The following is a 21,306-nucleotide window of genomic DNA, read 5'->3' as shown; positions in this document are numbered from 1 at the left end:
ACTGAAACAGAAGAGCGATTACATACTACCACATAGACTACACCTGTGTGTCACTGATTCCTCCTCATGGCACGTGAACTGGTGCATCGTTAATGGACTTGGAAGACTTGGAACAAGGTAGAATTGAAGAATCAAGTCATGTCTTCGTAAGCACCTACTGTATGTTCATTTCAACCAGGGAGCTGTTCAAATGAATCAGTTACATAGTGAATGGCTTCTAACTCAAGACATTAACCTGTCCCTGCTGAAACTGCCCAAAATCCACATTTGCCCATACAATTATTAATGTGCAGCCTAAGCATATTAGGTTGCTTTTAATTTAGTTGTTTAGCATCTGATCCAGCAGTGGGTGATCCAACATGGTCTGCAACAATGCTTAGGTAGGTGATACACACGTCAAAGTAACATCCACATGGATAGCCGGACCCAATGTTTCCCACGGTTTGTTTATTTTACCTACAAATTTGGTTAATATGCATTTCCTGCAGTGGATGTCGCTGCACCTTAGCTTCACGCCGCAGCCTCTGCAGGCCACATTCTTTTACCTCCTGTTTCCACAGAAGGAGCAGCTACTGCTCTCCAGACTTCTGCCTCCACACAAGGAGGAGTTTTACTTCGCTGCCTTCTGCTTCCACATAGATTTGCTTGATTTTGCAGTGCTAGTTTGGTTCTTTTTTTTCTGTACGTGTCTCAAATTTGTGTAAGACGTGCAACTAGGCCCCTAATGATTGTAATGCTCTGCAAATCAAAAGAATAAAATTTATTTAAACATTAAATTAAACATTAAAATGTAATATAGACTGATATATTCTGTATTATTTCTTAACTAATTAAAATTTTTGCCCGTTCACCTAGATACAGCTGGCCCTCTCGCCATTCTCAGCAGTATTTTCTTAGTAACAATAAAGCATACCTGAATAAAATGTGAAATCATTAATGATAAAAACTCTGCAATGTTTCATCATTGTAGTCTTTATGTAAAATGAATGAAAAGCTGTGAAAGCTCCTCCTATAGCACTGTCAGGCCAAAATAATCAACATGGAGCACCTCTACACCTGGGCAATAGATTAGCGAAGCATTCATCCTGAACTAATGTTAAATTTGCATGTAGAACAATTCTTTTCTTTTTAACAACAGCATTTATAAACTGTTACAACTAGTGAATTACTGTATGAATGACAGATATGTATATCTCACATTAGAAATAAATGGATAGACACTCATTACACAGAACCCCGTTTATCGTTTACGTTCCAAACCCTCCCTAAACAGCGCTACATGTTCTTTGCCTCTTGAGTAAATACGCTGTACAGTATTTTAATATATTATTAACATTTTACTTCATTTTAATTAGTTTATTTTTTATTGTTTTGTAAGTAATAATTATATTTTTATCAATAAATTACCTTATTTCAACATAAAAACAATTCACTATAAAGTTTGCGGATACCGTGATATACCAGGAAAATCTGCAAAAAATGAGATATGCTCCAAATAAAAATCCATGATATACCAGGACCGCGATATAGAGGGGGAGTACTGTATTAATAATAGGAATACATGGTGGATTATATGCATGAAAGAAGGAAATTTAAATATCTGTGTCCAATGTTCCTGGACAACAACAAATTAACGCCATGGAGTGAAAACTTCTTAAATTCTGTTAAGTTTTAAATGTCTGAGATAGATGAAGAACGACGGTCCAGATGTTGCAGGGATGTTAGCATTAACTACACTGTAGAAGAAAAAAGAAAACAATTCATTGGCTCAACAACCATTACGTACAAATTATTAGAGATTGTAGTCAAGAGGGAGTTTGTTAAACTGAGTTTTTGAATTGCTACAAGCCCACTGGCATTGTTTTACTCAGTTGTTGCTCAGGATTGCTGAGGTTTAGGGGAATATTCTTCAAATAATGTGTTACAAATCTGAGAGCAACCTCTCACTAGCATACTAGTTATGTCAGAACTCTGAAATGATCTCAATATCCATAACTGGATCATCATCAACTTTAAATCTTAGCATGACCTCATTTGCTGGATAAAGCTCACTATTGTTATTAAATAACATGTTTTTCTAAGTCAGAGTTGTCCCGAATCTAATCTCAGGGGCAAATGTGTCCTGTTTACAGATGTTAGCTCACATGTGGCTTCACTATTCAGTTCCTCCAGGACTTTTTGTGTGATTGTTGTGACCAAACAACAAGGGTCTTGTCTTTAGGGTCATCTTCTTATTAGGGATCTAAATCTGCAAGCAGATTTCTGCAAAGCTGTTTTGTGACAATGTCCATTAAATGTTCTAACTGAATTTGTGTTTTTCTCCACTTCACAAAGACAGTATTCATTTGGCAGCAAATCATTTTTTACCCTGATATTTGTTTATGATATTTTAGAATACAGATGCATTATCATCAGATAAATGCTTGTATTATTAATACATTTAACTAGTAGTTGAGGCTGCTGTCATTATTCGCATAATACACTCTTCAGAAAAGAATAACACAAGGCTAGCATTTGATTTAAAAAGCAACTTTCTATTCCCTGATGCCATTTCTGACTCAATACATAAAGCCCACCATGAAAATATGTATAATTATGACTACAAAATGATCATGATTACAGTCACCACGTGCTGAGAAATGGCAAAAGATGAGACTTCTTATTAAAAGATTAGATTTACTGTTCTTCAGAAACTTGACATGCGTCTGGATAAATACAAACCCATTCTTTCCATCTTTATTCTTTGAAATCTGTTTTTAACTTTAAAGACAAAGTGACAAATTGATTGAACAGTCACAACAGAATACAAAGCTGAAAAAGTACAGGAGAACGTAGGCTGAAGTCATGGCATCATCATCAATCATCTTCCTCATCCTCACTGCTCTGAGTGAAGTCATCTCCAGCGTAATCAACAGAAGGTCCAGCTTCATATTCATCATCATCATCATCATCATCAGCGACTATTTCTCTTCTAACACCGCCTAACAGCTGCTGAGTGTGCACCAACTTGATCACATACAGGTGACAAATTAAAGGATAAACCAACACAACAACATTACCTTCACCAGGTACCAGAAATCCATGACTCTGGAATTCTAGTGGAAAGATGAATACTGCTCTTCCAAAAAATATTACATAAATTTATGATTTTACGTCACTCCAAAAACTCCCAAAGGCTCCCATCTCCCAATGTTCAACCCAGATGATTCGAAACCTTACTAACACACATTTCCTGCTGCTAAAGGTTCAACTGGGTTAAGTACACTGAACAGGCATAATATTATGACCACCTGCCTAATATTGTGTTGATCCCCCTTTTGCTGCCAGAACAGACCTGGTCCTTCATGCACTGTGTATTCTGATACCTTTCTATCAGAGCCAGCATTAACTTCTTCAGCAATTTGAGCAACAGTAGCTTGTCTGTTAAATCGGATCACACGGGCCAACCTTCTGATAGATACTGACCACTGCAGACCGGGAACACCCCACAAGAGCTGTGTTTTGGAGATGCTGTGATCCAGTCATCTAGCCATCACAATTTGTCCCTTTGTCAAACTCGCTCAAATCCTTTCGCTTGCTCATTTTCCTTGCTTCTTTGTGGACAAAATGTTCACTTGCTGCCTAATATATCCCACCCACTAACAGGTGCCATGATGAGGAGATAATCAGTCTTATTCACTTCACCTCTCAGTGCTCATAATGTTAGGGCTGATCGGGGTACTGGAGCAAACCAATGCAGATAGACTGAAACACTGAACACTGCAAATCCTATTCCTATCTGTTTTTGTATCTGGAATACATTATTCTTAATGTTGGATTCATTTTCAGTTCCATCCCCAGTACAGGGAAGACAAGTCCTCTTACACCTCTTCTAAGTGTAAGGGCTGGTGATTATCATCTAGATACCTTCTTGTCATGAAGAAATGTATGGTATAGTATTTGCAACAAAAAGTTTGGGAACTAAAATTGACCTCCAACAATGTTTGTTGTCTCAGGATTGACCATTTTAAGGAAGCAGCCTCTGGTTTAGGCATCCCTGCACTGCTCAGCAAGGTCAATAATGCAAAGCAAGCTTACTGGCAGAGTTAAAACCTAATTTAGAGTTGAATATGAACCAAGATGTAAGATACAAACACCCATTAGAGATGATGACTAATAAGCATAGTACAGTGCCCAGACAGTTATCTGAGTTACTCTAGATCTATGGACAAATGGCATCAGGCATGACTCAGCTCAAACCACATTACTAGAACCAAACCACACAGACAGAGCCATCTTTATAGCCCCAGAACTGGTCTTCTTTCTCGTTCCTCGTCCACAGAGTGGAGATGCTATGTTTAGCTTGCATGTGCAACTGGAAGGCCCTAAACTAGCTGTCACATCCACCCTCAGAATGATGGCAGATTGAACTGGACTGGGTGGTGATGTACTGTTCACAGCACAGCACCAAGTCTCTTTCATACAGTACTATGTTGCAAAGGAATTTACTGTGCCACATTGAGAAGTGTGCATGTTTAATGTCTACAAAATTATTGTCTGGCTCATAAGAGGCCTAAAGATATTAAAGCGACACCTCCAGGCACCTAAACAGCAACACCATCCCTAAAAGGACTCATGGAGCTGAAATAACTACACTGTTGCAGACTTCATGCAGGTCATTTGGGACACATCCACCCTCCTTGTACACATCATGGCACTCGATAAAGTGCTTCCTAACAAGAAACATGGAACAAAAGTCAAGTTTTATTTACTGAGAATTTCAGCCACCAGCTCCAGCTCAAGGTGTGGTCTAAATTAAGTATGCCTTAATGCAACGACTCATCACTAGTATGCATGTGAGCTTGTGGAAGGCCAAAAGTGCCAACCCTCTTCTGTCCCCCAAAACATTCCCTTGATACTAATGGTACATTCCACTCATGGGGCTGTGAAAACAAATTATGTTGTCATTGGCTAAAACACATGCACAAGTTATTTCCCTTCCTGGAGAACATACACATTCACAGGAATTTGTGGCACCATTTCAGTGCAACTACAGGTAGTGTGGGTCCAGTACCATGCTTTGCTTTCTGGTCCACATCACAGCTTTCACATTACCAGTTGTTCATCCAAACTGTTATTTGTTTTGGATTAAACTGCCAGAGTAAAATACAGTGGCCGTGAAGTGCAAAACAAAATAACAAATCTGAAAACAAAATAACAAATTCAGAAACACAACGACAATTCAGACAAATCAGAAAAAGTAGGTATAGTTTGCGAATGGAATTCTTACCACTGATTGGATGAGAAATCTGTCACTCAAGATATACAAGAAATAGGAAGTTGTGTATCTAACTTTCTTACTCTTATCCTATCTTTCTAATTTCTTGTACATGTGGAGTTCTGTGTTCACTTTAAATATTTCTTTTGATAGTGCAACTTCGAATCTTTTAAAAAAAATAACAAAAATATATATTTATGGTTATAAGAAAATGGAATTCATTCAAGGCTACTGTGAGGATGGACGTTCATATGCCGTGATTTTGGATATACTGGTAGTGTACCATGGCATAAAGTTTAGTTTGCGATTTCTAATAACACAACTAAAGAATGCAGGTATGTTTCAAAGACCAAACTATTCTAGATTAAACGATGTAAGGAGCATTATAAGAGCAGAGCTGCGTTCATATACACGCAAATCAACTTTCTACTGCCACAGCCATCTGTCCTTCCTGTATATCTTGAGTAACAGATGTCTTGATGTCAGCGTTAAGAATTCCATTTGCAAACTATACCTACCTTTTCCGTTTCGTCCAAATTGTCGTTGTGTTTTTGGATTTGTTATTTTGTTTGCAGGTTTGTTGTTTTATTTTTGGATTTGTTATTTTGTTTCCAGATTTGTTATTCTGTTTGCAGATTTGTTATTCTGTTTGCAGATTTGTTATTTTGTTTTTGGATTTGTTACTTTGTTTCCAGATTAGTTATGTTTTTTTAGATTTGTTATTCTGTTTGCAGATTTGTTATTTTGTTTTTGGATTTGTTACTTTGTTTCCAGATTAGTTATGTTTTTTTAGATTTGTTATTCTGTTTGCAGATTTGTTATTTTGTTTGCAGGTTTGTTGTTTTATTTTTGGATTTGTTAATTTGTTTGCAGATTTGTTATTTTGTTTGCTGATTTGTTAATTTGTTTGCAGGTTTGTTGTTTTATTTTTGGATTTGTTATTTTGTTTCCAGATTTGTTATCCTGTTTGCAGATTTGTTATTCTGTTTGCAGATTTGTTATTTTGTTTGCAGGTTTGTTGTTTTATTTTTGGATTTGTTATTTTGTTTGCTGATTTGTTATTTTGTTTGCAGGTTTGTTGTTTTATTTTTAGATTTGTTATTTTGTTTGCACTTCTCGGCCATCGTAGTAAAATCCCCCAAACCCACTGCAGCTGCAGAAGGTGAAGATGCCGTGCACTGTAGCGGTGCTTGAGTGCACATATTTTGGCCCTTATGGCCTTCCACACGACCTTGTAGGCATTTAAACCCTACTCTTGGTTCAGTGTGGACGCGGATGCGGCGCGCTTTTTATAAGTGTGGAGGGCTTGCTGTAGGCTGCAGATTAAGCTAAAACACTTACCAGTGTGGTACCTTTCACATTTGATTTCTATAGTTAACAAAATGTAGCGTTTAACAAATCCGCTGCAAAAAGAAAGAGCGCATTTTCCCTGATGTCTCTCTTCGAGTTGTTTCTTACGATTATTGAAAAATGAGGTGCCTTCATTATCCTCGATAAAATCGCTTATTTGGTGGTGTGTGTGTTCTAATGTAATTCTAATGATCAGGCAAACATAAGGAATTGCACTTAGGCTTTGACACTTTAATCCGCATACTGGTGAGGGAGAGAAGTCTTATTGTAAGAGTAGGGTATCTGGAAGAAAATGGGAAGCACTGTGATGGAGTCAAAGAAGACGGATGGTAAGAAGAAATGGACAAGAAAGAGGACAACGCTTAGGTTAAACATGCCGGTAAGTTGTGCTGATATTTCTCATATTTTTATTAATGATCACTGCTACATAGGGCGATGTTGTCCAGCAGGGAAACATGCATGACAGAACTTGATCAAAACATGAATCACGAGCTGCATTCAAGACCGCATTCTTACAGCAGGATGCTGCGGTTTTACACTTAATCGCACCGTCCCGATTCTCATCTCCTTTACATCCTCGTGCTCTCAGAACTGTCTCATGCTTAATTTACTAATTCGCTGTCACAGCCTGCTGGATAAGGCGAGAAAGCTGGCCGTTTTATCCAACAGAGTTTTTAACATCAGACTGTAGCAACTCCGCCACATATTATGATTGCCAGGTCATGACCACGCCCTCTTCACAACGTCATTTAGACACGCCCCATGTTCCTTCATGTCAGCGTAATTTGGGGGCCTTTAAGTTCAAAATTTGGAATTTTTCTGCTACATAATTCTACACACTGAATTCATGAAATATTATGAATATATTTATGAAATATGGGGGCAGTGGTACTATATCTCAAGTGGTTTGTAGATCGGGGTTCAAGCCCCCAACACCACCAAGCTGCCACTGTTGTGTCCTTGAGCAAGGCCCTTAACCCCACCTGCTCCAGGGGTGCTGCATCATGGCTGACCCTGAGCTCTAACCCCAACCCCCAAGTATAGGATATGCAAAGAAAGAATTTTACTGTGCAGTAATGTATATGTGATAAACAAAGGCTACTTAACACTGCAGTTTTTATTTGATTAAATATCTATATTATTTTATTATTTTTTATTTTATAAATATCTATTCATATTGGGTTTTTTTTTTTGCAGTTATATTATTTTCATGTCAAGTTACCTCCAAGACAGGGAGACAACTGCATTTAAAGATTTTATTCCATTTCCTGTTAAATTTTAAATAACTCTAAATAGTTTAGAATGAGAAATAAATTATTACTTAAATTATCAGAATCATTTCAGTTGTCAGTTTCTGTATCCTCAACGGACGTAAAAAATGTTAACATCCGTGTCACCAACGTCACTCCACTTGACTAATATATGTTCACACCAACAGTGTGAAAATATTCACTGATTAATTCAGTCCTCTTCTGTTGGTTAAAATTCTTGTATTTATGTTTTTTATTAGGTCATTTTAAACATTTTAATCCTTTAGGCCCTGGGCATCTTTAAGGAGAATGTAAGTGTTTTGATCAGCGATTTGTTCAGGCTTTCAGATTTTATTCTGTCTATTCTGGCTGCTGCTGGAGCACCACAGCTGTTTTTTAGAGTTCATCTCCACCTAATATCCATCCATCCATCCATTTTCTATACCTGCTTTATTCCTAATTAGGGTCACAGGGATCTGCTGGAGCCTATCCCAGCGCACATTGGGCGAAATGGAAAGGGGTACACTCTGGACAGGTCGCCAGTCCATCACAGGGCCACACATATAGACAGCTCCACCTAATATATTAGTAAATATATTTTTTAAATTAAATGAGTGTCAGGAGATCATTAGTTTCTTAAATACTCCAACATGCACAGATGTAAACAGATATTCCTGTTTAAATGTAGTGTGTGTGTGTGTGTGTGTGTGTGTGTGTATGTGAGTGTGTGTTAGCCTTGCTAAATTATTCAGACCCCTAACTAATTCTCTCATACTGAATTACAAATTCTCAATTACATCAATCACATCATCAACTCAATTACATCATGCTCTCAAAACTGTGTCATGTTTGATTTATAGCTTTCTTTCTTTATCACTATCATAAAATGCTGTATAGGGTGAAAAAGCTGACGGTTCAATAGCGAAAAGCCAACAATCTGACTGTAGCAGCTCCACTAGATATTGTAATGAATGATCATGGCTACTACACTATGTCACTTAGACACGCCCATGTTCCTCCATGTCAACATAATTTAGGGCCTGAAACTCAAAGTAATGTATTGTAACGTGACATTAGATGGAAAATATTTGTATGAAAAATAAAAGACTGAAGTTATTTGCCAGCTTATGTAATAAACCCCCCACACCTTAATGTTGGCCTTGTGCTTGGGATCATTGTCCTTCTGAAAGGTGAATTTCCTCCCAAGCCTCAGTTTCTTAGAAGACTGAAGCAGGTTCTCTTACATTATTTCCCTTTATTTTGCTCTATTCTTCATTCATTTATTAAATAAGATGCCCAGTCTTTGCTGATGAGAAGCATCTGGGCAATATAATGCAGCCACCACCATATTTCACTTTAATGATGGTAGGCATGAGGCATGGGAAGTTTTATGATTGTGCCACACAAAGTGCTTTGAGTTTTGGCCAAAAAGCTCTATCTTGGTCTTGTCTGACCACAAAACTGTTTCCCACATTACAGCTAGGTCACTCACATGCTTTCAGGCATACTCTCAGATGGTACTTGCTACCCTCCCATACAGGCCAGTGCTATGCAGTGCTCTTAATAAGGTTGACTGGTGTACCATTACCCCTCTCAGCCACTAAACTCTGTAACTCCTTCAGTGATTCTTGGCCTCTCTGTGGCTTCTCTCAGAAGTCTTCTTGTTTGAGGTCTCACTTTTAAGGGGCGGCCTTTTCTTGGCAGTGTCTAGGTGGTGTGATGCAGCTTCCACTTCCTGATTATTGATCCAGTTTTGCTCACTGGGATATCCATACACTTTAATATTATTTTGTAGTACCATTTTACCCTTTTCTTATGCATTTGTATTCATTTTTCTCTAACTTCTGTGTGATGCTTGTTGGTCTTTATTTTCCTTTAGATTCACAGCCTGACAAATGATCCTTCAACAATAATAATGTTTTTTAGAAAATGTAACAGAAACTTTAATGATTGACAGATGGTTGCCAATCTTGTGGCATCAGCACAGTGCATAAAATCATCACGTTAATGTACACATCAAACATAAGGAGGGGAAAAATGTGATCTCTGTAACTTTAATCATTGCATGCTTGTTTGTGATGGAGTATCCTGGGAACAGTCTGTAGAGTTTACACAAAATCTTGTGAAAAACGAAATAAAAAAAAAAGAGTCTTCAGGCTGAAACACCCTTTCGATTAGAGAGATTAGAGGAGAATGACTAGACTGGTCTGAGCTGACAGGAAGTCTATAGTAACTCAGATAATCACTCTTCACAGCTGTAATCATCTCAGAATAGGCACAACACATCAGCCCTGAGGTGGATGGAGTAAAACAGCCGAAGGCCACAGTTTAAAAAATGGGAAATTTGAGGAAATTTCAGGGAATTTGGCAATTTTCCTCTGACCTCTCTTACAAACAAGATGTCTCCACCCACACTCTGTTTTTTTGCTTTTCACACCATCTTTGTAAACTCTTACTGATGTGTGTGTGGAACTTCCAGCAGTTTCTGAAATACACAAACTAGCCCATAAGACACCTTCGATCAATGTCCTCTGCATTCTGCTGTCTGACATTAACTGAAGCTCTTGACCTACTTTGGCATTTCATTTTCCTGATGCCACATGATGATAACGTGGCTGATTAGGTATGTGTAGCTGAACAGATGTGCCTAATAAAGTAAATATATTCAGATAGATGGATATGAAGTGAAGATTCCCTCATTAATTAAAAACGGGCCTCATGCCATGCTTCACTGTGGTATTGATCCACTATTCTGCAAACAAGAGCTGTTTGAGCAAATAATGTGACCAATTTGTTTAGGTTGTGTGAGATAACGTTGCATGGAAAAAGATACAGAAAGAATACCGTACGTGATTTTAGAAAACCAGTCCAATTTAAGACTTCTTTGACTTCTTTATGAATTAAGGCTATTATCCTGATGAATCTCCCCTTACATAATATATAATTTTCTAGCAAAAGAATGAATATTAAACTTGATTATAAAAAATAGCAAAGCTTTGATAATTGTATAATGGGAGAAATACTTGCTATGATTTTAGCTATTGAGTTGTTATTATGGCTTTTTTTGGGAAAATCTGAAGCCATTTGATCACACTGTCACCACACATACTGTAGCTTATTTCCCTTGTTTTCCTCCATGCAGGACACTGAGATTCTGCTATTACAAGGATGACCCCAAATTTGAACTTGAGTTGTATATAAATTGGTGGTTAGATGGATTGATTGATGAATGGATAGATGAAGGGCTTAATGGCTAAAGAAATGTTGGATGGATGGATGGATGGATGGGTGACTGGATGGGCAGTTAGGTGGGTTGGTGGGCTGGTGGATGGTTTGGTGTTTGGGTTGGAAGAATGGATGGTTGAATGATGGATAGATGAATTTTATTGAGCTTAAATGGGAAATGTGGACATTTTTGCTTAGATAACATAAACTAACTAAATGCTTTCTTGCCTTGTATGTGGTGGACTGAAGATCAGTGTCTTTCCTCTGGCTCAGTGACTTGTCATCATGCTTCAGTGTTCTGTTACAGAAATGAACCTCATTATCTCATTGCATGCTGGTGATAAATGAAATTATCTTCTGTAGCAAGAGGAAAACATTCATTGAAACAAACTCAATACAGGCAATAATACGGGCAAAAGGATGTAAGATGTCTTACTGCACATTATCAAGCGTGTCTATATCGCCGGTTTGTTGAAAGCTGTTTCTTTTTAGTGCTCAGATGATCTTAGTATTAGATCAACATGTCTATTTATGTCAGAGGTCAGACTACAGGAAAAAAAATATTGTTATGAAATCCGCTTAAAAATGTGAAAAGAGCCTGACTGCAGCAGTTAATATTTGAAGTTTAAATGTGATTTATTTCTGAATACTATACAAACTACTACTACTACAACTGAAACACCTTTATGATTATTTACAGCTTAATATATTTGTTTTTAAGGAACTTTAGCTAGAAGCCAAATGATGGCTATTTGCCAAAAATTATTATTATTTTTTCTGTTTAATGAACAATTAAAAGCAACAAATTGCTTTATGCAGCGGTCTCATTATATAATAACTAAAGTAAATAAAAAATATTATATAAGTAAATAAAAAATAAATCCCGACTGAAAATTGGAAACTGCACCAACCCTCTAAGCACCACCCTGTTTAAGCACCTGTTAAAGCAATGGACTGATTTATAAGCTGTAGTTAAGCCTAAATTCATACACATTACTCGCAGAATGTGATTTATTACTTGATTCTTGTGTGGCATAGGTTGGTGTGTGTATATTTGAATGTACATCTGACCTTGTGAGTGCAGAAACAGAGTGGTAGAAATATGCTGTTTCTGTACCTGTAGTTTCCAGAGAAATGTGAAACCAGTTGATTATTCAAAATAAGAATATTCTGCAACAGCTTTAATATTTTAGGTGAAGGCTTTTTTGTTTTTTATACTTCCCCACTTCTGCTGTCCTGTCATTTCTGTCTTTTCCTGTAATTGTTAGCTCAATGCCGACTCAGATTTTCCAATAAAGTTTCGGAGCTTCCAGTATTTTCCAAAGAGGAAGAAATGCTGCAGTGGCAATTTTGACCAGTCTGAATTCTGCGGAAAGGATTTAATCATAACATTTTATAAATTATTTATTTATACAGTAAATTTTAGCTGGTATAAAAACAAAACAAAAAGAGCTTATCTGTCTGTCTGTCTGTCTGTCTGTCTGTCTGTCTGTCTGTCGTAGCATTCAGTCTCCCACTATTTGAGGATAAAGGATACTGATGTAATTTGTAATAAACAATGATCATAATAATAAAATAAAATCTTAAAATAAATAAAAAATGAAAGCAAAATAGAGGGACGTTCTCTTACAAAGATGCATTTTTAGAATTCCATACCAGTATTTTCAGAGTGTACTGAATGCAAAGTGGTATTGGTCATTTGGAGCTGTCACTTAGAAATGACCTTGTTTTCCAAATAAAGACCCATTTTTATCTATTTCAAAAGCATAAAATTAATCAGGTGATTTTTTTTAAAGAAAGCTCTTGCACAACATTGTTGCACAGAGGCCCATTATCAGCAACCATCAGTCTCATGTTATGTTTGCTAATTAAAAAAGTTAATCGTTTTATAAGACCTATTGATTACTGCAGTTATGCTAGCACAGCCAAAAACTCTTATACTAATTAAATAAGCAAAAAAGGTGTCCTTCTGTAGGTTAGTTTTGTATCTGGAGCATCAGTAGTTGTGGGGTTGTTTACAGGCTCAAAATGGCCAGAAAGAGTGATCGAGCTTTCTTTTCGTGGTAAAAACTTCTATTACTATGCTGTGAACCACTCCCTTTAAAGAACAGCACAAACTGGTTTTAACCAGAACAGAAAAGGTGTGGGCGGCCCTGATGTACAACTGGAAAACAAGGACCAAGTGATCCCAAATTTTTGAATGGTAGTGTAATATAGATGCAAATGTAATATAGAACATATACAGATGATCCAGAGTGTTGAAAACATGGGCGTGAAAGGAGCAGAATGAGTCATGTGAGTCTTTTGTTTTTCATCTGTCATGACTGCTCCAGTCTCGGGATGGCACTGATGTCTCGGTGTCAGATCCTGTAGTGGGAGAGTGAGCAACAGTTAAAGACTGAACACTCTTCCCTCTGTTTGATCGCTGCAATCATTCCTCTTGATATTCAGCCAACTCATCCACACATATTTGTTTTTTGTGTCTTCATCACTTCCTTTGGCCACCGTCCCGCATCTAAGCCTGGACATGTGTGTATCTGCTTGTGTGTGCCATTGTGTTACTTACTCTAATACCAAAAGAGCTGAATAAACAGTGTAAGCATCTGCTTTGTCATAACAACATAGGCTGCTTGTTTCTTTGAGCCCCTATGCCATGTCTCGGCGTTCGCTGTGTGGTTTGGGGAATGTTGATTCAGGAGTGAGAGGTCATGAGGTCAGTGCTGTTACATAATCTACTCCCGCTTCTGTAAACAAGCTGGATGTGTTTTACGAAGGTTTGTGTAATGCTCAACAGCATCAACAGGATGTTAATTTGAGCTATCAGTAGTGATGGGTTATTTAAAAATGAGTCATTCTTTTTATGGTAGTTTTAACAAGATAATGAGGTAAAATCACAACAATCAGCACCATCACAATAATTATAATGTAACTGGTGGATAAAGCAGAGGTGGAGTTCATAGGGAAATGTTGTTGATCAGTAGAGGGAGAGATTGTGTGTGGTGTATGGGATAATGGTAGCTCAGTGGATAAGACTATTTGGCTATTTTATCAGACGGTTGTTTGTTCAAATCCCAGCACCACCTACCTACCACTAATGGGCCCTTGAGCAAGGTTATTAACCCTGAACTGCTCAGTTGTATCAAAAGAAAAAGGAGATAAAATTGAGTGGCTATATATGAGGATGTAAATGGTTTGCTTCTGCCTTTACTTTCCCTTTCCCTGCTAATGTCTGAACTCTTTCAGCTCAGATTTTACCTCAGAATATTTGGTAGAAGTGCTTGAAAGGAACGTCCACACCGAAACAAAATAAATATGTTTATGGTGAAGTATTTGTTCTATGCTTCGTGGTCTGAATCGTAGGTTGTTGGATGGTGCAGTCTGTTTAGTATTCTCGTGAACGTTGGCAGTTGTGTGTCATGCTAACATCACAGGAGACAATGCTAGCACCATAGAAAAACAGAGCAAATGCTTTGCTTTCTCAATTTTAAAACCATTCTCTAGCAAAGTTCAATGTCATAATAATCAGGAATCCAGACATGGTGGAGGCAACACATGCTAGACTCTGTGTCCCGCATTGCAATGCAGCAGTAGTTAGACTTGTCTCAGATAGTTAGTGATCTGCAAGATGATTTTACTTTACCTAATTTTGCTAGCTATATTTATCATGTATTCATTTTCAGTAATCAATTTATCCAGTCCCTCGAGGTAGGGCTGGACGTTAGTTCACATAGAACTGAGATCACAGGGCACTAATTGCAGGTAGGAGCTAATGTCATGAGTGGGGTAGTTAACAAACCTGTGCCATATGCTATACCATAGACTTTGGCAGAGGAATCATTTGAGCCATTTGTATGAATGTGTCACCTTACCATATCACTTCATTTACACAGAATTGAAAAGAGATAAATAACTACTAAAAGTACACACCAATCATTTTGAGTGGGAATGGGGCAATCCTCAGCAGAAGTTGTTTTTAACCCTATCCTTAACCTTAGTTATACAAAGTATTGGTTTTAATCAGGACTATCTTGCTGATCTTGACAATGTAGGCTATACCTGCTTTTTCTGGTTTTTCTACCCAGGACCGTTTGATTCTTATAATTCACAAACACAAACTTCCAAAAGGGTCAGAGCACTTGATGAGCAGAGGTGTGGTCTTGTCAGTCATGCCTGTCTGGCCTTGCTTAGCAAGAGTGGCCATGAGTTCATCAAATAGGATTTGCAAGCGCTTGAGGCAGCAGTTTTGTCTCATATCTCATTACAGTGTCACCCTTATGTTTAAGTACTGCTCTAGCAGACTGGACTGGCTGTGGGTACAGCTTCCCTTTACATTGGACACTTTTTTGTAACTGTTTTTTTTTAACTGAGGAGGCTTTCTTTTTTAGGAGGCTGCATTTTGCACTAGTACTTACGCCGAAAAGATGGAGAGCAGATTGTGACGCTGGAGTGTGCAGACTGGCTGGCTGGAGCTGCATGCTTATCTTTTTTCACCATCGTCTTTATTTGATTATAGGTAAGGAAGTACGGAGAGGGCTTTATTGATTTGGGTGGTTGTTCTGCAGGTCTTGTCAATAAACCCTTCAACAGGTTTGCTTTCATCTTTGCTGGACCGTGCTATCAGTGCGGAGGGAATTAGATCACTGGTCCCTTTGACTTTGTGCAAACCATTGATTTGTAACAGACTTTGAACAGGTCAGTTGGGTTTTGTATGCTAGAAGATGAAAAGCACAGCGTAGGTCCGGCTTGTTGCCATGGACACTTGTTGAAGGACTGGAAGGGATTTTCATGGTAAGCGATATCTGCAGGGGAGAACGAGGCATATATACAGATAATAGTGCTAATATCTATCATTATCTGTGATAAGAGATTATATAGGCTCCGTTTGGATCAAACAAGTGTGTGTGTGTGTGTGTGTGTGTGCTCATGCACTTTTAGCTGTCTTTTAACAGTATGTGGGTGGTTGCATTGAGTGGCAAGTGAATGAAGTGCGGCGTCCAGTAAATCCAGTACTTTTAGCCAAAGTAAATCCAGCTGTAAATTACAGTACATTAGAGCCCCGTTTGGCAGAACAATAGAGGCTGATTTCCAGGACAATTTGCTTGTAAGTATCACATCGGCCGCTCAAATAATTTTGGCTTTGCTTCTGGCAACTTGACCTGTTTGGTCATTAGCAAGGTATTGTGGTTTTATAGGAAGTTGCTCATTACCAAGCTTCCTGTAGTTCTAATCACTTAACACTTGTTTTGGTCTCAAAATAAACTTATTTCAGATTGTATGAGCAGTTATATAACATTTACCAAGTCTACAGTTACTCACTGTGATGCACAGGACAAACATCACCTAGTCTTCAGTCAATCTTTTACTGTCCAGTTTGAATAAGCCTGTCCACTGTAGCCTCAGATTCATGTATGTCCAGAGATCTTCTGGTCTCCTGGTCTTTCTGTAGTCCACCCACCTCAAGGTACAATGTGTTGTGTATTCTGAGATACTTTTCTGCTCAACATGGTTGTAAAGAGTGATCATTTGAGTTACTGTAGCCTTTCTGTCAGCTCACACCTTCATCTTCTCCATTTTTATAAAAACAGAACTTTTGTTTTATTTCTTCACTATTTACACTAATCTCAGGAGATCAGCAAGTTTAGGAATACACTTTATCTTCTCCAGTTTAATTTGTTTAACCCTTTCATCAATAGACATTGCTGTTGTAAACAAATGAGAAATTTGACATGTAGATGTATCTAATTCCAGGCCCATCTGACGCCAACAACCATGAGTATTTTTCCACATTCTAATATTTTTCATATTTAATGTGATCATTAACTGACACTCTTGCCCTGTATCTTCATGGCTTCATGTATTGCCCTGCTGTCACGTGATTGGCTGATTGGATAATTTCATGACACCTTGCAGGTGTACAGGTGTTCCTAATAAAGTGGAGGATGAGTGTGTATTATATATATCATCACATGATATTTGTGTCATATCAAAACATCCATATTCCCAACCAAGCTATGGATCTTGGTCTTTTTACATTCAATGATTATTAATTAGGCATTTTAATAATATACAATGCCATTCATTTTGATCAGTATATTGCTGAATAGTGCCAAGTCACATGTTCCCCAATGTCCTGTATGTAAACACATTTAGTCTCTAGTGTAGTCACAATATGGTACCCTGTTTATATTAATAATCTCTAAAGCTCTAACAAGCTCAAAGCATTATGCAGTGCCTTGATCATGAGATTAAAGTTGCTCTTAGAAACTGTTTACAGTGTCAGATTTAGTAAATGTCTCCTGCTCTGACATTGCTAGAGTGATTTGTCCAGTAAGACTGATCCATTGCTCATCCTAATACCGAGACGGGTAGTCAAGTGGATATTGGTTCATCCTGTTTATTTCTGGATCAGCAGTTTGGCAGTTTTACAGATTGTATTATGCTCCCACTGGGTTCTCCATCTGTATGACCAGAAATTTCCGGCTGCATAGTCTCAAATGATTTGTGACCGTTTTATATCCTTGGGTATCGAGGCCCTCTGTGCATTTTATACTCTAAATTAATCATTACATTTGTTTTGTTGCTGTTTCTGAGTCCTCAAGTATGGTCTCTGAAAAGTATTGTTCACTTTCATTGTCTTTGTGTTTGTATGCAAAAGTTTTGGCACCCCTGATTCAAATAAGCCCTCTGTTGCCTTCTGAAGCGAGAATAAATAATTCTTCCAAAAACCAAACAAGCATCTTATTAATGCACAGTTACTGTATATTAAATCATATTTTATTCATAGATTATTCCATAAATCCACAGAACTTGAGGAATAATAAATTATGGGGAAGGTGTCCGGCAGTGTGAGCAGAGCATGTAGATGTCTCATATGATTTCTTGAATCAAATAGACTTAAAGAACATGGTATTTCATTAGAAATGCAGCTTTTTGATAGTGTCTGTTGTTAAAATAATACTGCTCCTTACTTAAACCAATATTGCTGAAGATAACAGGCTTATGTCTTTAAGGTCAAAATTGTGGATAATTAAAACATCTCTCTGTTTCGGGCAAATTGCATCCTGAAGGCATAACTGAATAGTTCTTAAGTCTGTTGTTAAGACTGAGGTATACAAATATGCACAATTTCAGTATTCAATCCTCACTAACTGCTGCTGAACTCAAAACCCGATACAGCCAATAAACAGCAGGGCATTTGGCCAATGTGTTTGAACTTGAAATCTTAAAATAGTTAAAATATGATCATAGGTTTTTTTTACTGACCAGTGAATATCACTTTTCAAATAATTCCAGTAGTAATATAATATTTCTTACTAAATAAAGTCAGTAGGGTCAATATAATGAAAGATACTCACACAGGGTTCGTCTGTGCGCAGTGGGTTCAGATGAATTGTGTAGGAGGTACTAATACTCATCTTCTTTAAAAAAGTCTACATTTATGAAGCGCGTGCACACTGGGCACTAAACACATTCAGAGAGATTTAAAACACCTTTTACCTAGACCAGTGCATATAGTCTACCAACAAATCTGTACTCTAAAAACTTTCTCTATGTATCTTAAGTCATTTTTAAAGGTAAACTGTAGCTAGGCTCCCAGATGAGTGATGCACATTGGACGTACAAATCATTTTTTTTCGGACCTTCAGCATTGAAATGCATTTGCATCTGTCTCCCATTTGTCCTGAAATGCTTTACCTGTTTTATTTGTTTAATAGATGTCATGTAATGGATGGATGAATGGAGGGAAAGGGAGATGCAAGTGGAAAAGGTTTTAATGTCAGATAATAAAAAGAACAAACAGAGACTGGGAAAGAACACACAAACCAGAACACAAAAAGCTAGGAAAACATGAACATAAAAACCCACAGCACAAACAGCAACACAGATCAACATTTGTGTAAGAGGCCCAAACAGCTTAACCAAGAACTTGAATAGGGTTGACTAATGAGCGAATACAAAACAGGTGAGCACAATCAAGGGAGGAAATGAAGCACACAACAGAAGAAACCCAAACAGTGCCCTGCGGTGGTCTGGGGGGGAAATTATCCATGGTAGCTGTGATAGATAGCCTGAGCATATGAGCTGTTTTATTGAGCTGCTTAATTATTCTAACACTATTACTCCCTCCTTTTGCAGGACCTGAGCTTGTTTGCCATGCCCTTTCTAGAGGGAGATGATGAGCACAATAGCAAGGATGGTACACGTAAGGTAATGTCACCAAAATGTCATAATCTGTGATTAAAATATCCCGTCTTGCTTTCAGAGAAGATTAAACATTATTAATACTCTTGTAATGGTCCTCGGAGCAAAAAGCTGTCACATTTTAAGTGGGCTGTGTGAGTAGAATATGCTTAGTCATATTCTTCATCAGCTTGATGTGAGGATGTTCCTGTGATGTGCCTGGAGCTGTGCATGTGTTAGAAGTTCAGCTTGTAAAAAAAAAAAAAAAAAAAATCAGTGCGAAGCTCACAGTGTTTTCAAAAATGTGTTTTCTGTGTACTCACAACTTGCCATTAAGCTTCCTGGTGCTGTGCCCTGTTTCTGCACTAATTAGTCATTATAAAGGAGTCAAGAGGTTTTATTGTCATTTTGACTATATAGCTGATGCAGTAGATAGTGAAATGAAACTACATTCCTTCAGGAGCATGATGCTACATAAAGACACAGAGCTACAAGACAACACAGAAATGAGGAAATGTACCAGTGCATGTATACAACCTTGAAACCCTGTTTGTAATCATGTGTCTACCTTCTTGGCATGCAAGTGTGCATTTTATGCCTGACTGTGTGCTTTAGGATTAGATGAATTGCCCTAGCCTGTCATGTATAGTATATACCTGGATATGAGCATGAAATCTGGAGTGTGACCCAAATGCTGGAGTCTAATTGAAGACAGATTTTCATTAGAGTTTTTTGATAACAAATAAATATATATTTCCTGTAGTATAGATTAGTGTGTGCAGCTAGTCATGATGCCTTCATGTTCTATTGGAATGATCCTACTTCCCACTTCTGAAGTGGAAATCACGAGTATGTCATGTTCCTATGCTTGAAGCATGGCCAATTCATTCATATACATTTTTCTTTTATTTTTGACACCCTAACACATTACTCCTCTAGCTAGCTGTCTGATGATAAATGAGATTTTGGTCAAACATATAAGCTCTTTTCACTGTTTAAAAAAGCATTAAGATTCATTTGCATTCATAACAAAAGTAACAAAGTTTCTAAGCAATCAAGTACAGAAAATGAACTCTCCTCGACCATGTCGAAGGTTTAGATGTTCCTCCCAGAAACTCAGGTAGCAAAATTATCCCAGTTTCCCAGTCGTAATTACGACGTGAAGGGTCATTCATGTGGCACTTGTGTTTATGATAATTCCAGTAGTGCATGAAGGCAGTATTATTTGTACCGTGTCATTATTATAAGACTACTCAGTTTTTAAAAAAATCCTCAGTAAATTTGTGTAAATTTCTCCCCAATTCCAATCCACCACCCTTGATATAGCGCTGATTTTGAATTACTGTAATAATTAAATATTTATTCATCACATGATAAATCAGCAAGCTTTATCTCAGGAAAACAAGTTCCAAAAGATGTGCAAAATGTCTCTCCCTTCACTGAGAAGACCTTTAATAAGATGAATATTATGAATGCTGGGGTTCTCTAAATATTTATGAATTTTAATTTTAGATTGCATTTAGGGTTTTTTTTTTTTTCTTTTAATAATTCAGACCCATACAACAGAATGCAAACATATTTTAGGTATAACCAAAATAAGACACCTACCTTCTGTAAATCCCCCACCCCATATCTATCTCCATTAAACCTCCCCCATGGGCTCATTTACAAAAGACATGCACAGTATAGTTACACGTAAAGCAAAAGGGACACGATGCAACAGTGACAGAAGTATGCTAGAATGTAGTATATAGACAAATGCTTGGAACAATTTTCTGAAAAACAAAAGAACATATCAGTACAAAACATTTAGCTATTCTCCAGAGCCACTGACAAAACACACAATAGTGCAGAAACACAGTCATGAGCTCTCTATTATAGTTGAGAGAATATGTCTGTGTAGTTTTAGCTTGGTTTCTTATTTCACTGCCAGTCAAGTTCCCCAAGCCCAGAGACAAGATAAGTAGATGAGCTGATAAGTCCTGAGAAACTGCAAGTGATTGTGTTGCAAAAGCAATTTTTTTTTTTTAGAAGATTTGGTTA

At 37.5% G+C, this 21,306-nt stretch overlaps 1 protein-coding gene across 3 annotated transcripts in view; it reads left to right on the top strand.

The window, feature by feature from the left end:
• The first annotated feature begins 6,533 nt into the window (after positions 1 to 6,533).
• prkag2a (protein kinase, AMP-activated, gamma 2 non-catalytic subunit a) overlaps positions 6,534 to 21,306 on the top strand; it is a 92,587-nt gene continuing 77,814 nt past the window's right edge. Inside the window, exons 1-2 of one of the 3 annotated variants that reach the window (XR_009203306.1) lie at positions 6,534 to 6,986; positions 19,219 to 19,290. Coding sequence is in view for 2 of the 3 variants with exons in the window: in XM_058376425.1 (XP_058232408.1) it covers positions 6,900 to 6,986; positions 19,219 to 19,290 (159 nt within the window). In the remaining variant the exon portion in view is untranslated. Of the gene's footprint in view, positions 6,987 to 15,809; positions 15,871 to 19,218; positions 19,291 to 21,306 lie in introns of those variants that run through there. The other 2 variants (XM_058376425.1, XM_058376426.1) reach the window with 2 other exon arrangements.

This window comes from Hemibagrus wyckioides, linkage group LG23, assembly GCF_019097595.1.
Source record: "Hemibagrus wyckioides isolate EC202008001 linkage group LG23, SWU_Hwy_1.0, whole genome shotgun sequence".
Classification (NCBI taxonomy): domain Eukaryota; kingdom Metazoa; phylum Chordata; class Actinopteri; order Siluriformes; family Bagridae; genus Hemibagrus; species Hemibagrus wyckioides.
The sequence above is the reverse complement of the archived record's forward strand: the minus strand, read 5'-3'. Positions and strand labels throughout refer to the sequence as shown.